The sequence below is a fragment of the Arabidopsis lyrata genome (genome assembly GCF_000004255.2).
Source record: "Arabidopsis lyrata subsp. lyrata unplaced genomic scaffold ARALYscaffold_1, whole genome shotgun sequence".
NCBI lineage: Eukaryota > Viridiplantae > Streptophyta > Magnoliopsida > Brassicales > Brassicaceae > Arabidopsis > Arabidopsis lyrata.
Genome location: NW_003302555.1, coordinates 5,230,156 through 5,245,249, shown reverse-complemented (window position 1 = coordinate 5,245,249; position 15,094 = coordinate 5,230,156). Strand labels below are relative to the sequence as shown.

The 15,094-nt window shown below is 36.4% G+C and overlaps 4 protein-coding genes and 1 pseudogene across 5 annotated transcripts; 3 read left to right on the top strand and 2 right to left on the bottom strand.

Annotated features, from left to right (window-relative positions):
* Nucleotides 1-3,837: 3,837 nt before the first annotated feature.
* LOC9328769 lies at nt 3,838-4,578 on the top strand. Its single transcript, XM_021013879.1, has 2 exons — nt 3,838-3,893; nt 3,988-4,578. Exon 2 carries the CDS (start codon nt 3,988-3,990, stop codon nt 4,327-4,329), a length of 342 nt encoding a protein of 113 aa, XP_020869538.1. The 5' UTR covers nt 3,838-3,893; the 3' UTR covers nt 4,330-4,578.
* A 3,547-nt stretch (nt 4,579-8,125) lies between these two features.
* On the top strand, nt 8,126-9,140 carry LOC9328768 (protein AUXIN SIGNALING F-BOX 3). Of its 2 annotated transcripts, none has more exons than XM_021013876.1 (2): nt 8,126-8,334; nt 8,509-9,140. In XM_021013876.1, exon 2 carries the CDS (start codon nt 8,597-8,599, stop codon nt 9,074-9,076), a length of 480 nt encoding a protein of 159 aa, XP_020869535.1. In that variant the 5' UTR covers nt 8,126-8,334; nt 8,509-8,596; the 3' UTR covers nt 9,077-9,140. The 2 variants fall into 2 exon arrangements, with proteins under 2 accessions (XP_020869535.1, XP_020869536.1); XM_021013877.1 differs by lacking the exon at nt 8,126-8,334 and adding an exon at nt 8,360-8,378.
* Nucleotides 9,141-11,240: 2,100 nt separating this feature from the next.
* On the top strand, nt 11,241-12,622 carry LOC9326024 (annotated as a pseudogene).
* On the bottom strand, nt 12,555-15,026 carry LOC9326023 (bifunctional UDP-glucose 4-epimerase and UDP-xylose 4-epimerase 1). Its single transcript, XM_021013875.1, has 8 exons — nt 14,651-15,026; nt 14,256-14,313; nt 14,022-14,071; nt 13,769-13,904; nt 13,557-13,658; nt 13,182-13,437; nt 12,840-13,095; nt 12,555-12,760 (listed from the first exon to the last, which is right to left on the bottom strand). Exons 1-6 carry the CDS (start codon nt 14,755-14,757, stop codon nt 13,402-13,404), a joined length of 489 nt encoding a protein of 162 aa, XP_020869534.1. The 5' UTR covers nt 14,758-15,026; the 3' UTR covers nt 12,555-12,760; nt 12,840-13,095; nt 13,182-13,401.
* Nucleotides 12,676-13,350, bottom strand: LOC110225047 (bifunctional UDP-glucose 4-epimerase and UDP-xylose 4-epimerase 1-like). Its single transcript, XM_021013679.1, has 4 exons — nt 13,182-13,350; nt 12,986-13,095; nt 12,840-12,931; nt 12,676-12,760 (listed from the first exon to the last, which is right to left on the bottom strand). The coding sequence occupies exons 1-4, from the start codon at nt 13,348-13,350 to the stop codon at nt 12,676-12,678; spliced, it is 456 nt and encodes a 151-aa protein (XP_020869338.1).
* Nucleotides 15,027-15,094: the final 68 nt, after the last annotated feature.

The following is a 15,094-nucleotide window of genomic DNA, read 5'->3' as shown; positions in this document are numbered from 1 at the left end:
GGCCAAACTGATGCGCTTACTTCCTCTCTCTGATCCGCTTTCCAGACCAAAGGACTATAAGGACATATAGGTTTTATGTCATAGAACCTAATGATTCTATAGCGGCTCATACCGTAATTGAGTCAAGAGATGCAATATTTGATGAGAATCGTTTCTCGATGATTTCTAGGCCAATTCCCTTAATACAACATGTAGATGGATGAATCCATCTCGGTGTAGTGCATCATAGACAAGTTGCCGCCTTTGTGGAAAGCTTGGACATAGGGCCAAGGACTGCCGTCATAAGAAGGAAGGAACATCGATTGGAGATGCAAGTAATGCGAACCTTGTCGAAGATCAGTTTGTTGCGGTCGTTTCCGAAGCAAACATGATGACAAACTCCAATGATTGTTGGGTTGACACTGGTGCTACAAAGCATGTGTGTTCTGATGCGAGTATGTTCTCAATGTACGTACATGGCTCTGGTGGAGAAAAGTTGTACATGGGAAACGCAAGTACCACAAAGATAAAAGGGAAAGGCAAAGTGGTTTTAAAACTCACGAGTAATTGGTTGCTTAATGTATGTCATGACTAGCACTAGACCGGATATAGCTTTTGCGGTAGGAAAGTTGAGTAGATACACTAGTAATCCTAGTACTCATCATTGGCAAGCTGTAAGGCGGGTGCTCAAGTACTTGAAAGGAACCATAAATTATGGTTTGTCATATTTTGGATTTCCTTCGGTCTTATGGTCCAACGAGGAAAATCATTCTTCTACAAGTGGTTGGGTGTTTCTACTTGGGGGAGGTGCCATTTCATGGGCATCAAATAAACAAACTTGTATTACAAATTCTACTATGGAATCGGAATTTGTAGCGTTAACGGCTGCAGGGAGAGAGGTGGAATGGTTAAGACACCTAGTCTCCGAGATTCCATTGTGGCCGAAACCAGTGTCACCCATTTCTATCCATTGCGATAGTCAAGCTACTTTGGCTAAGGCCTATAGCCAAGTGTATAATGGTAAGTCGCGACACCTAGGCTTGAGACATAGCGGGATACGTGAGTTGATCACTCATGGGGTGATTACTTTAGAATTTATTCGGTCTGAACATAATCTAGCGGATCACTTGACAAAAGGATTAGCTAGAGACTTGGTGATCAAGTCGGCTAAAGGGATGGGATTAAAGTCCATTTGAAATCTCTAATGGTGGGATACCCAATTCCCCTCTAATACAACGTTAGAGGCTGAATTCAATGTGGAAAGCCCACACTTAGAGATTGAAGCACTGATTTATATCATCCCAAAGTAAGTGCTTGGATCTGCAAGAAAAGGTTAGGTTGAAGTTTTCTTCTTAATAGATCTTTTGAAAAATTGCATTTTGCAGGTGCAAGATTAAAAGATCTACCTATATGGGTGTGAAGTGTAGCCGCTTCAAGAAGCTCGGACTTGGCTTTGTATACGCTCATGAATGGATAAGGACACATGGCTTATAATAGTGTCAAGGATAAACACTTAGAGTAGTGAGTTAATTCGTGTGTGTATTATCTTCATGTGCTCAAAATGAGTTGAACGATTCAATCCGTAGGACATCCTGATTCTCGAGCATTTGGAATGTATAATATCACTAAGATGTAAATTCAATCGTTACGATATTTACATTTATGCATGAGTTTGGTTTACGTGTTGTTAATTTTGTGAATCAAAGATTACACTTAAATGGGGGAGGAATGTTGGATATTTAAGTGTACGTGATATTTAAGTGTACGTACATCGTCGGTTATTCACGAATGTTGGATATTTAAGTGTACGTACATCGACAGTTAGTGTACGTACATCGACGGTTATTCACCAACCATCGCACCTTTTTGTACAAACGGTTATTATATTAAACGTACGGTTGCAAACGTATGTGAACACCGTTGATCACTATAAAACTCTGTTTCTCTTGTGTCAATAGAGAGATAGAAGGACAGAGCACGAGAGTTTCACAAGATCAAAGATTGAAAGAATCTTTGGTGATAAACACATAAACAAAACACATAATCTCTATTTGTTTCTCTTGTATCTTTGCCTAGAACAAGAGAGAACTTTGATTGTCTTATCCTACAAGGGATTTCGTGTAACCCAAGGCTTAATAAGGGTCGAAATACTCTTTAAGGAAAGTGCTCACGTGCGCGATTCAATCATTATCCAAGTTCACATTCGTTACTTCCCGGAGTTACAAAGCCTATTTCTACAACAAGTTCCCCGGTGTGAAAAGTTACTTTTGGTTTTCGCTCCATCCGAGGACACACAGAGATATGGAGTTGATGCGTTTTTGTTTATTTGTTGTGGTTACCCCCACATGGACACGTAGAGAGAGCAAGAGAGAGACCCCATCAATCGCAAAGACTCGAGTGTTTTTTTTTGTTGTTTATGTGGTCCTCATGCAAAGCTATCATCCTTTGCAAAAAACCGTTAAAGTGGCCCAAACCAAATTGAATTTTTTTTATATGATTGTATAAAAAAAAGAAAAAAAAAAAATTGTTCATGCAATAATGATGATGGTACATTTTTTCGATCTAAAAAAGATACACATTTTTCACTGTGTATCATCCATAAAATTTGTTTTTAATTATATCATCCTTGTTCGTTAAACGATTATGCTTTATGAGAATATATGAGACAATCTTAGCGTAATAATATATTTTGTTGCTAATGCTAGCTAACAAAGAAAGATGTAGCATGTGTGTGTACAGAAAAAGGAGAGGGTAAAGAGGTAAATTATCCTCATCAGCGAGGGTCCGAAATTCGTTATGTGGGGACCACTTCGAATGTTTTTTTCCAATCTGGGAATGTTTTTCTTTTTCTCCAAGCAATAAAACAAAGTGTTGATCAACTAACCTTTGCACACCGTTTTGGCTTTTATTGAATAAAAGTGACAATGAGGACGAATTACAAAGTTTGGAAAAAAAATAACATTAACATAACATAGTACTATAATATTTTAAGTAAATAAAACAGGCATGGACTAAAAGATCCAGAATCAGATATTCGATTCAAAACCAAACCCAAAAAAATAAATCTGAATTCGAATTTAGACTGTAAAAATATTTGTAGGGGATTTAGACTTCTAGATCTGAAGAACAAAATCCTAATCCAAACTAAATTGAGAACCAAACAGTTGTTTCAGGTACTTTAGAGTTTGAAACAACTGTTTGGTTCTAGTAGATTCAGATGATACCGATAAAAAAAAAAATTAAGTTTGTTTCAGATAACATATGGAAATCCGAATAAATGTCCAAAAAATCAATTAAAAACAATCAAATAATAAATACATATTACTTTCGAGGTTTGCAGGAGATTTTTTTTTTTGTTTGGTTTCCAAAAATATTCGGTTCCATGTTCGAGTTCAAATAAATTTTCACAAATTGACATGAACCCCGTCCCTCTCAGAAGAGAACCAAATTGATATGTTTTGATCTAAGAAAAAATTAGAGTCGCTATAAAACTATCGACCTGAGAAACATGAAACTCGAGGTTTTCGATAAAAACAAAAAGCTTTGAACCATGAGATATAAAAAATATGGCAATGCTTATGATTTAAGAATTTAAATATGAAAAAAAAAAATCACAAAATAGGGGATTGGAATTATTTTTAGAGTAGTGTATAAAAATATTTTGTGATACAAATAAATTCAATGAAAATAGAACAAGAGAAGAAAATCACTTTTCTAAATCATTAGTTAAAAAAAAAAAAAAATTATTTATCACAACCGTTTAAAAAAAATAGAGACACGTGTGGCCAATCGGGTCTCTCTCTTTTACATATTAATATGAGACTCTCTCTTCATTTAATGCTAGAGCACTGCGCACTGTAACACTCCATCGTCGTCTACAACCTCCATTGTCGTCTTCAAGCTTTGAAAACAAGGTTTGGATCGTTTCCTCTCTCTCTCTCTCTCTTCTATCTCTCTCTCTCTCTATATATCTTGGACTGATTCTATGGATTTTTTTTTTTGGTAAAGATGTGGTCGGCGATCCGAAATGGTGCACGGAACGTGGGACGTTTTGCCTCGAAGTATATCCAAAAAAAGGGAGATGCGGAGATTATTGACAAGGTGATGACTGCTGCAGAAGAGGGGAAGAAAGCCTGGGAGAAGGTGAAGTTTTGGAAGGAGAGAGCTAAGGCGGTTGAGAAGCCGGCGGAAGAAGATATCAGTGATCCGACTCCGGAGAGAGCTGAGGCGGTTGAGAAGCCGGCGGAAGAAGAGAGTGCTCAGACTTCGTGGTTGAGGAAGTTTGGCGACAGGTTTTTACACAGGAGCTCCTGCATGGGCTCGGCGAGTACTCTCCCTCCTCGCCGCTGAATCTAGGTTTGGTTTTAAGTTTCTTTAAATTTCGGTTGTCGGAACAATTTTGGGATTTTACGACCGGCGGATCTGGTCATGTCCGGTCGTTTCCGTTTCTGACGTGTCGTTTTTGGTCTAATGTTCGGTTGTCTTTATGGGTCTTTGCTGCTGCTACTTAGAATCTTAAGATCTGGATTGTCCTGTTTGTTTCTGAAATTTGGGTGTTGTTTCTAAAACAAAAATTTGGCTCGAATTTCTGAGTTTATTTTGGAGAAATTGGTATGTGTTCTTCTCTGTTAGAAAGTTAGGCTTTTTCTACAATCTCCTTACTCTCATATCCTTCACTAAACCATCATCATCGACGACTCTTCCAAAAAAAAATTCGATCTTGAGCTTCAACTTTGGTTCAATATTATAGAACAGAGATAACGCTGGTTAAATACTATAGAACAGAGATAACTCTCGGTCATTTCTTCAACTAGAAACCATTTTCGAATGTATATGTGAGAATCTCAAGTTGAATTTAATTATTGTTTAGATGTTCTTCTTTGGTATTTGATTATGGAGAAAGATTAGGATGGGACGAAAAGTTTTAATTCTTCGGTTCTAAATCATGTTTTTTTTTTTTGGTTGCAAATTATACCTCTACCAAACAGTGTGGTTGGGACTAGAAAAGATGCACTGGCATGTGTTAGGATTCTTTAGCCTCCTCCCATTTTCCACTCCTTCCACCCGGACCATCGTGGACCTCTCTCTATGGTTCATGTTGGTTTTTGTTTTAGGCTCATATTCAAGTTATACATGCTCAAACTTGCTTGTTTTGATCTGCCTTCAATATGTTTGGGCCTTTATCAAACTTGTGAATTTCAAGGAACAAATAAAAATGCCATAGCTAGTTCAGCCTTTTGAAAGAATTGAAAGTTAGGGAATAAAAAAAACGTTTTTCATATTAATTTTGAGCTTCAACTTTGGTTCAAGATTATAGAACAGAGATAACTAGAAACCATTTCCGAATGGTTTGTAAATCTTCTTGAATCTCATATCCTCCACTGAACCATCATTATCATAAGCTGAAGAACAAGACGCATTGCTGAAGCAAAATCTTGAGCATCATCAATCAATCAACTGGTCGGTCCATTGAAGTCAGCCAAACCATTGCTTCTACAGTAGTCTCAAGAAGATAAGCTTTCACCGAATCACCGTGCAACATATTAGAACAAGATTGTACCAAATTGAGATAAAAGGAAAATGCTTTAATCTACTGGAAATTAAGCAGATGAAATTGGAAATCTCCCAAACCATAGTAATTAAGACAAATCAAATATTAAAACAAAAATCCAATTAACAGAGTTTATAAAAATGAGATTTTTTTTTTTTTTACTTCAAACCCACATCCTCTTATCGCCAAGCTCGTCTCCATATTATTAGAAGGATTCGTTTAAAATTATTATTAGAAACAAAGAAAAAAGAAATCTGCTTTATGCTTCTTCTTCTTGTTTGTGATTGTGAGGGGATGGTGTTAAAGAAGAAGGTTGTGAGTTTTTTTTTTACTATAGAAGAAGAAACGTAAAGAAAGAGATACGAAAATTTAGTTTGTTTTTTACCAAAAAAAAAAAAAAAAAAAAAAAACAAAAAGATACGAAAATCAGAAAAAGACATGAAATTATTTTGTCAACCATCCCGGTGGTCTTCTCTTCTTCCCTTTTATTCTTTCTGCTTCTTTCTTCCTTTTTTTTTTTTTTATTTTTTTTTTGGTGTGTCCCACACCAAATTGATCTTCATCGCCAATCAAAGTGCAATAGAAAGAAAATAATATACACGAGGCACATCAGTATAAAGTGGTCACATTAGTTTGAGGAATTCTTGCTGAATTTTTGTTTGGTCACATCACCTACACAAATAAAATTTTGAGGAAAACTTGAAGAATTTAGGTTAAATAAATAGATTTTATTTATTTGCCTATTGTTGCACTTTCTAATGAATCAAAAATACGGTATTTTATTTAATTAATCAATAATAAAGTATTAATTAATCCACATCAAAAAGGAAAAACTACAAAATCTACCACTTATTCCCAATTTCTTTCAAAATCTACCACATTCCTTCTTTTCTTTCAACTCATACCACATTTTGATGTAGAGTTACCATTTTGCCCTCCCTTTTTATCTTCCTTTTTATCTTTCCTCCCTAATTATTTCTCCTCCCTATTTATCTCTCCTCCCTATTTATCTTCCCTACAATATTAGCTTCTCTATTTATCTTTCTCTCCCTCGAAACACGTGCATTTTAACCAAGAAACATTATATCTCCTGAGACTAAACAATTAACTTTCGTTTTTGTCTCCAGATCTTGTCCCCGATTGGAAATTCTCTGTTGCGTCTAGATCTTGTCCCCGATTTCATCATCTTGCTCTATTATCATGAATTCCACATCTTGTCCACCAATTGTTCTCATTTAAGGGTTTCGAATTTTATTTAGATTTTTCACCATCTATTTTGGTCTACAGATTAGTTGAACATTATTGTCTTCACCTACCCTGATTATTGAATTTTTTTTCCTTCTATTGCAAAATAACAAAAAGATCCAGTTGTCCCCGAGTACTATTACTCATTCTATTACTCATTCGATATGAACTTGTCCCCGATCTAATTCTATTATTCATTCGATCTGAACTTGTCCCCGATCTAATTCTATTACTCATTCGATCTGAACTTGTTCCCGATCTAATTCTATTACCCATTCGGTCTGAACTTGTCCTCGATCTATATCTATTACCCATTCGATCTGAATTTGTCCCCGATCTAATTCTCTTACTCATTCGATCTGAACTTGTCCCCGATATAACATATTCGATCTAATTCTCTTACTCATTCGATCTGAACTTGTCTCCGATCTAATTCTATTACCCATTCCATCTGAATTCGATATGAACTTGTCCCCGATCTAATTCTATTACTCATTCGATATGAACTTGTCCCCAATCTAATTCTATTACCCATTCGATCTGAACTTGTCCTCGATCTAATTATATCGCCCATTCGATCTGAATTTGTCCATGATCTAATTATATTACTCATTAGATCTGAATTTGTCCATGATATAACATATTATTTAAATAACCGTGCAGCATTTATTGTAGACCTGCTCCTTCTTTGGAAGCGCCAGACAAAACTGTCTCTGTCTCTGACACAGACTCTGTCCCTGACACAGACTCTGTCCCAATCAGGGGTATTTTGGTCCAGCATTCCACATATGCTATTGAAATATGGTAGATTTTGAAAGCTTTTTGAGATTGTGGTAGATTTTGAATGCCAGTTGTTAAAATGTGGTAGATTTTGCAATATTCCCCATCAAAAATCATTTTCACGAATACTTTTTTAACATTGTTGCACTTTCTAACAACCGTGAAAGATTAATACATAATCAAAAAACGATTAAATCAACAGTATGGAACATATTATTTTCCTATTGGCCAGGAAGCTTTTTACGTGGCAAATTGGTAATAACATCAAAGGACAAGGGCAATTTATATGTCCCTTGCTCTGACACTAATGCATCACTTCACCCATTCTCTTTGGCGAACCAGTGGTGAGCCATAACCATACCACTCTTCAACGGTCAAGATTCCTTTTGTGGTTATCCATTGAACCAATCTCCACCGTTGGATCATCCCACATGACCAAGATTAAACTTAACCATGGTTAGTTTTTGGTCAGCTAGGTTAGCAGCTTCTCCCTCTGGTTAAATTGTTAGAGAGTTTCTGGTTTTTTGCTTACGTGATCTCTCTCTCTCTCTCTCTCTCTCTCTCTCTCTCTCTCTCTCTCTCTCTCTCTCTCTCTCTCTCTCTCTCTCACACATCCAAATCTTTGATCATCTCATCATCATTGGACTTGAAGCTAACTCCAGATTCATTATTTTCCAACGTTTTACTCGTTGAGTTTTTCCAATTCTTCTTCTTCTTCAATCGAATCATCAGCGAGTTTGGTTCAGACGACGATCTTTAGTAGCTTCATAAGCTTCGAGGTCTTCAAACTCATTCCTCGTAGATCTAGCTCATTTGTTTTCATGTAGATCTGAATCTTAATCTCTGTGTTTAGTTTATAAAGTTTCAGGATCTGTTGAATTCATTTCTTTCTTTTTTCGAGCTCGAGATTTTCAAAATTTGTTTTGTGTAATTTGAATCTGGCTATCTTGCAGATTCTTCAGGTTCACCGGAACTATTTTGTGAAGCTTCACTGAGCTGAGCTTGAAGTCAATTCCTCTGTTCAGCAATCGATAGAGGAAGATGAATTATTTCCCAGACGAGGTCATAGAGCACGTGTTTGACTTCGTAGCTTCTCACAAAGACAGGAACTCGATCTCTCTGGTCTGCAAATCATGGCACAAGATCGAGAGGTTTAGTAGGAAGAACGTGTTCATCGGAAACTGCTACGCCATCAATCCAGAGAGATTAATCGGGAGGTTTCCATGTCTCAAATCCTTAACTCTTAAAGGGAAGCCTCATTTCGCTGATTTCAACTTGGTTCCTCATGAATGGGGAGGTTTCGTGCTTCCTTGGATTGATGCTTTGGCTAGGAGCCGTGTGGGACTTGAGGAGCTGAGGTTGAAGCGGATGGTGGTAACAGATGAAAGCTTGGAGCTTCTTTCACGTTCTTTTGCAAATTTCAAGTCTTTGGTTCTTGTTAGCTGTGAAAGGTTTCCCACTGACGGCTTAGCTTCCCTTCTTTCACGTTCTTTTGCAAATTTCAAGTCTTTCACGTATTAAGTGTTGTTGTTACTTTACTTACTTATATGATCATGATTCTTTTATAGTATTGAGTTTTATATGATATACCCTTTAAGAAAATAAGTAGCTCGTTTAAAGTTTGACTGGTTGATGAAAGTCCTTGCCTTAATAGTATTAAAAATGCTTTAACCTTAATTAATGTCACCCTCTCGTATTAATTAAAGAATGCTTGACAATCAAGTTTTCGACTACACATATAATTTGGTGGATATCTTCTTCTTTTGTTTTTTTTTTGGATATTTACCTTTTCTCTGCGCTTTTAGTGTATATTCAACTTTCTCTTGTATATATATATTTTTCCTTTTCTCTCTTTCGTAAAAGCCTTGCGTCGCAAGAAAAAGGTCAAAGCCCTTGAATATATAAATATGCCTCTTTGGTTGGCTTGCCAATAAGAAGAATACACATAGCTTGTTGAGTAAAACACTTAAAAGCGAATACGATTTCCATAAGATCCGATCTCTCAGCACGGCAGCATAAGGACCATGTCACCCATGGATCTGAAACACGAAAATTTCGATCCCAAATCTCAAAATTACCAAGGCCCGTCAGAGGAACAGCTAGAACGATATCGCATGTTCATGATAGGAGGTGGTTGCAAAGAATCATTTACGGCTTATGAAGATTGCGAGGGGAACACAATTGAGTGTACTGAAAAATGGTTGAAGCTGAAAAAGTGTATGGAGGTTCACATTGACTACTATCAGCCGATTTCTGCGATGTGGAAAAAAGTTGACGAACTCGAGGAGAGGAACCGTATTCCCGTCTACCCCTCTAAAGAACCAAAGGAAAGGGCTAAGCAGGCGTCAGAGTTCGTGAGAGGTCCTTGCAAAGAACCATTAAGGTCTTTTAAACGTCGTGATGCAGAATATACGAGGAACAGTAACACTCTCTCTTTCCATAGTCAACAGGAAGCCCTTGACACCGTGTACAAGTGTATGGAGACTCACTCTGATTACTATGAGGCCTTTCTCTCGGAAAGGAAAAAACGTGATGAATATTATTTTAAGGAGTTTGACGCCTTTTTGGCTGCGAGGAAGCTATAGAGAAGGTATATTAGAAGATCCATAACATTAATACAAATCTCTAAATATATGTTCACAATATATTTCTCACTTATAATGTAATGGATCGACCTTTCTCTATATAAGCTATGATTTAGGTAATGTGCTTTTTTATATTCATGTTATAGGTAAATGAATCTATCTCGGACTTTTGGTTGATTCAGATCCTGCAGGAAATACATTCTTGATTATCACAATTTTAATGCACTTATCCTTTTGTAAATGAAAGGAAGAAAAACAATAATGCTTATAACTTACACACACATGGTATAAAAACTGAGAGAGACAGCATGATGTTACTAGCCCAAAAAAGAAATGATGTTACTAGCCTATTTACATTCAAGTCGTCATTGCTCGAATTCGCTACTAACGTCGTGATGCAGAATATACGAGGAACAATAACACTCTCACTTTCCATAGTCACTTTCCATAGTCAACAGGAAGCCCTTGACACCATGTACAAGTGTATGGAGGCTTACTCTGATTACTATGAGGCCTTTCTCGCGGACAGGAAAAACGTGATGAATATTATTTTAAGGAGTTTGACGCCTTCTTGGCTGCGAAGAAACTATAGAGTAGGTATATTAGAAGATCCATTACATTAATACAAATCTGTAAGATATATGTGGACAATATATTTCTCACTTATAATGTTATGGATCGTCCTTCTCTATATAAGCTATGATTTAGGTAGTAAATTTTTTATGCTTTTTATTCTTGTTATGGGGATATCAAATTATCAATATAGGTAAATGAATCTATCTCGGACTTTTGGTTGATTCAGATCATGCAGGAAATACATTCTTGATTATCACAATTTTAAAGCACTTATCGTTTTCTAAATTAAAGGAAGAAAAACAATAAAGCTTATAACTTACACACACATGGTATAAAAACTGAGAGAGACAGACAGCATGATGTTACTAGCCCAAAAAAATAAAATAAAGGATGTTACTAGCCTATTTACATTTAAGTCGTCATTGCTCGCGATACTAGCTAGTAGTTAGATGTGTTATATGTAACATTTATGTTACTTTTATGTTACTTTTATTGCTAGCTAGTCGTCATTGCTCGCGATATCATGTTCAACATTTCATAGTTAGATGTGTTATCTTATATGATGCATTGAAGGTGATTTCTGATGTCATCAAAGACAAACAATGAGTAAATGTCATCAACAGTTGATCTGTTCTCTTGTCCTTTCTACCCGCAGGAACTTCATTTGCATGGAAACTCTATTGGAGACGAAGGAACTCGTGCTTTGATGGCTGGTCTATCTTCTCACAAAGGTTTTTCAATAGAACACTCTTCAGACGTCTGTATTAACTCCTCCTTACCTCTACTGTAGAATTCAGTAGTTATGCTGATATGCATTTTTGTGTGCAGGGAAACTGGCTTTGCTAGACCTCGGAAACAACCCCATCTCCGCAAACAAGTTATGCTGATATTGTCTCTTTTTGCTCTGTTGTCTATCTTAACGATTTATAATGGTTTCAGGGAGCGGAAAAGATTGCAGATGCTCTGAAGCAAAACCGTTCGATTGCAACCATTGACCTGGTGAGAAGTCACCATCTTCTCCAGTCTCCCTAAGTTTTACCTTGCGTCCAAATCGAGCTATTTGTTCTGCTAACGCGTTTTTGTAAAATAGGGTGGAAATAACATCCATGCGGAGGGAGTCAATGCTATAGCTCAAGCTCTGAAAGATAATGCAATTATTACAACGGTCAGCGCCAAAAATCTTTCTCATCTTTGTTCTTTTTTACTTATAACTTGGACGATAATGACACTACCACTCTTAATATTTCCTCAGTTAGAGGTTGGTTATAATCCCATAGGACCAGACGGAGCTAAAGAGCATTATCTGAAATTCTCAAGTTCCATGGAAATGTAAAGATGCTCAAACTTGGTTGGTGCCAGGTAAAGCCTGTCCATAACTCTTTATCCATAAAATATATATTTTTTAACAATTGCTTATTTCGTTTTATCATTGTTTGATTTTCGATCCTATGTCCTGCAGATAGCTGCTAAGGGTGCTGAACATATTGCAGACATGTTGAGATATAACAACACAATCTCGGTTTTGGACTTGCGGGCAAATGGACTTAGAGATGAGGTTTCTGCAGACAGATTTTATCAATATTCAGCTTGTTTTATATATGTACTTATGATATTTCTACCAAATATGCTTTTTCATCAATGAATGATTGCTATTTTCAGGGAGCTTCCTGCTTAGCTCGGAGCTTGAAAGTAGTTAATGAAGCTCTGACATCTGTGGATCTAGGATTCATTGAAATACGGGTAAAAGAAAGCTAATTTGTTTATCAATTACAGTGACTTCTTTTAAGACTTGTAAGCAGCTCAGTCTTATCATATGCAGGATGATGGGGCATTCGCCATTGCTCAAGCATTAAAGGCCAATGAAGATGTCACGGTAAGAGACCAGTTCGATACATGTGGAATATAAAGCACAATAGATTTGAGTAATTAGAAATGGTAAATCCAAAAAAGGAAGTAAATTCAAAGCTTCTTCTGGTAACCCCATGGATTGTTGTTTGCCCAATTCCACTGATCTCTGCACATCTCATCCACTCCATATTTTGCCCTTTAAACCAAATCAAATTGTTTAATAACATTATTTATCTCCTAAACCAATCATGTTAATGGTGAAAGAGTTAACTTACTTCCAGCCAAGTTCTTTCTCAGCCTTCTCTGTTGAAGCATAAACTCCTGTTGCATCTCCTGACCTTCTCGGACAAAGCTTGATCGGGATTTTCTGCAAATGTTGTTTTTGTTTCACCATTTTAAACAACCATTACAAACTATGTACCCTTCTGAATTCATTTTCCGTTATTACTTTGCCGGAAGCTTTTTCAAAAGCTGCAACCATTTCTAACACAGACGTTCCTTGACCAGTGCCTAGATTGTAAGCAGTACAACCTGATATTACAATAACTCAGGTCTGAGAAGAATCCATCAAATCAAACTAAACTCTTTCTAACAGTTTAAATGTCTGAGAGAATTACCAATCTTTGGATCAGCAAATAGCTTCCTGAGCGCAGCGATATGGCCATCTGCTAAATCCATCACATGTATGTAGTCTCTTACCGCACTACCATCCTTGGTGGGATAGTCATGTCCATAGACATTGAGTTCCAGTAAACGTCCAACGGCCACTTGTTGGATGTAAGGCATGAGATTATTGGGGATGCCTTTTGGATCCTCACCAATACTTTTTTCAAGGTATCAATCACAATAGAGCCAACTTTCACGATTATAAATCTACAACAACAAAGAGTTTCTAGAGTCTGAGAGACTTGGATAAAGGAGGAAAAGCGAGAGAGACATTATCGATCCAAAGGAACTCGAAATTCAGATGTGTGCTCAAGAGTAAAATTTACCTTAGTACGACCAAAAGGATTCATAGCCTTTAATTCAAAGTCTTCCATGCATGGAATCTTTTCAGGTTGTCCATAAACAGTTGCAGATGATGAAAACACCATCTGTATATTCCAACAACACATCAATTTGTATCCCCACTAATGTAAAACTGAACAAGGAAATATAAGAGAAAAAAGTAAGACATTTCTGAAGTTTAAGAATCCTATCTAACCATTTTGCAGTTGTACTTTGCCATGGTCTCATATAGATTGATTGTTCCAACCAAGTTATTGTCAAAGTAGCGGCGAGGGTTGCCAACACTCTCACCCACAGCTTTAAGACCCGCAAAATGAATCGCAGTATCAAATCTGTTACCTCACAAGAAAACGAAATCAAGCCAAGGGTCAGAGATCCACAGAAGCTATGAACTCTACAATTCACCTGATATTATTTGCAAACTTAAAAGGTAAGAATCTATAACACACATCTGCTTGGAGAAGAGTTTCTCAATGTCCCCTTTGTTTCTTAGATAACCCTGCAATCAATCAACATCAAATCTTATATATTATCTCCTTACAAATTCAATCCCAAAGATAAGATTGTAAAAGAAAGTCTATATAGGTTAGGCTAACGTTTTCAAGTTTTATTGTGATCCTTGTTTGTCATACGAATTCGGAAAAGAGAATAAATTTCTGTGTTTCAAAAGTTAGCTTATTAACCAAAGCCAACTTCATCTGAAGCCGCACATTGTTCTTCCCCATTGGAATTGCTTCTTCCCTGAAAAGATATACAGCTCAAAGTTCTCATACACAATTCATCGAACAGAACATGTGCAATAACAAACTTGAAACCTTGAGCCAAAAAAAAGCTTCTAAATTTGCAATATCAAAACCAACAACAACTTTCCAGATTTTTCCATTTTGTGAAAGCTTTCTAAAACTAAACTAAAAAGTCCATCGGAGTTTCCTAAAATAACCCAAATTTGTTGAGAAGACCTAAAATTCTCAGCTGGGTTTTCAATTTTGTCACCAACTATACTCTTATAGCTCAACAAATCAAACAATTTCAAACTAAAGTCTTAAACTTTATGAGAAACCCAGAAAAAAGGACTTACAAAGAATTAGCGTGTTGAACATCAGCTTCCAAAATCTTCAAAGATTCATAGTACGAAGAAGAAGAAGATGATGATGAAGAAGAAGATATCGCCAACTGATTATACATATCTCTCTCTCTCTATTTGTGATTACAACAAAGAGGAATCGATTGAAGAAAATTCCCAGATATATAAAGACAAGGAAAGAGAATAAGATGAAAGAAGAAGAAGATGCTAAAAGTGAAGGAGGGATTGGTCTGATTGATTGGAAAAAGGCAAGAACCTAAAAGACAAAACAAAGAAGCTATAAACACCGTAAGAACACAAGTCTCACTTCTTCTTCTCTCTCTCTCTCTTTTTGCTTTTTTTTTCTTTCTTTTCGCCTTTTTGATTCTTTGTTTCACGGTTGCTAGCTTTTTATTTATATATTAATCCTGTTTGAAGTAAAATTCGTATTTCTTCTTA

Coding starts and splice junctions, on each gene's coding strand:
- LOC9328769 (XM_021013879.1), top strand. CDS start 3,988: ATGTGGTCGGCGATCCGAAATGGTGCACGGAACGTGGGACGTTTTGCC.
- LOC9326023 (XM_021013875.1), bottom strand. CDS start 14,757: ATGTATAATCAGTTGGCGATATCTTCTTCTTCATCATCATCTTCTTCT. Junction 13,905..14,021: donor AAACTCTTCTCCAAGCAGAT/GTGTGTTATAGA, acceptor GTGAGGTAACAG/ATTTGATACTGCGATTCATT. Junction 13,438..13,556: donor ATCCTTTTGGTCGTACTAAG/GTAAATTTTACT, acceptor TTGTTGTTGTAG/ATTTATAATCGTGAAAGTTG.
- LOC9328768 (XM_021013876.1), top strand. CDS start 8,597: ATGAATTATTTCCCAGACGAGGTCATAGAGCACGTGTTTGACTTCGTA.
- LOC110225047 (XM_021013679.1), bottom strand. CDS start 13,350: ATGCCTTACATCCAACAAGTGGCCGTTGGACGTTTACTGGAACTCAAT. Junction 12,932..12,985: donor CGGAAAATGAATTCAGAAGG/GTACATAGTTTG, acceptor CAACATTTGCAG/AAAATCCCGATCAAGCTTTG. Junction 12,761..12,839: donor GAGAAAGAACTTGGCTGGAA/GTAAGTTAACTC, acceptor TTTGGTTTAAAG/GGCAAAATATGGAGTGGATG.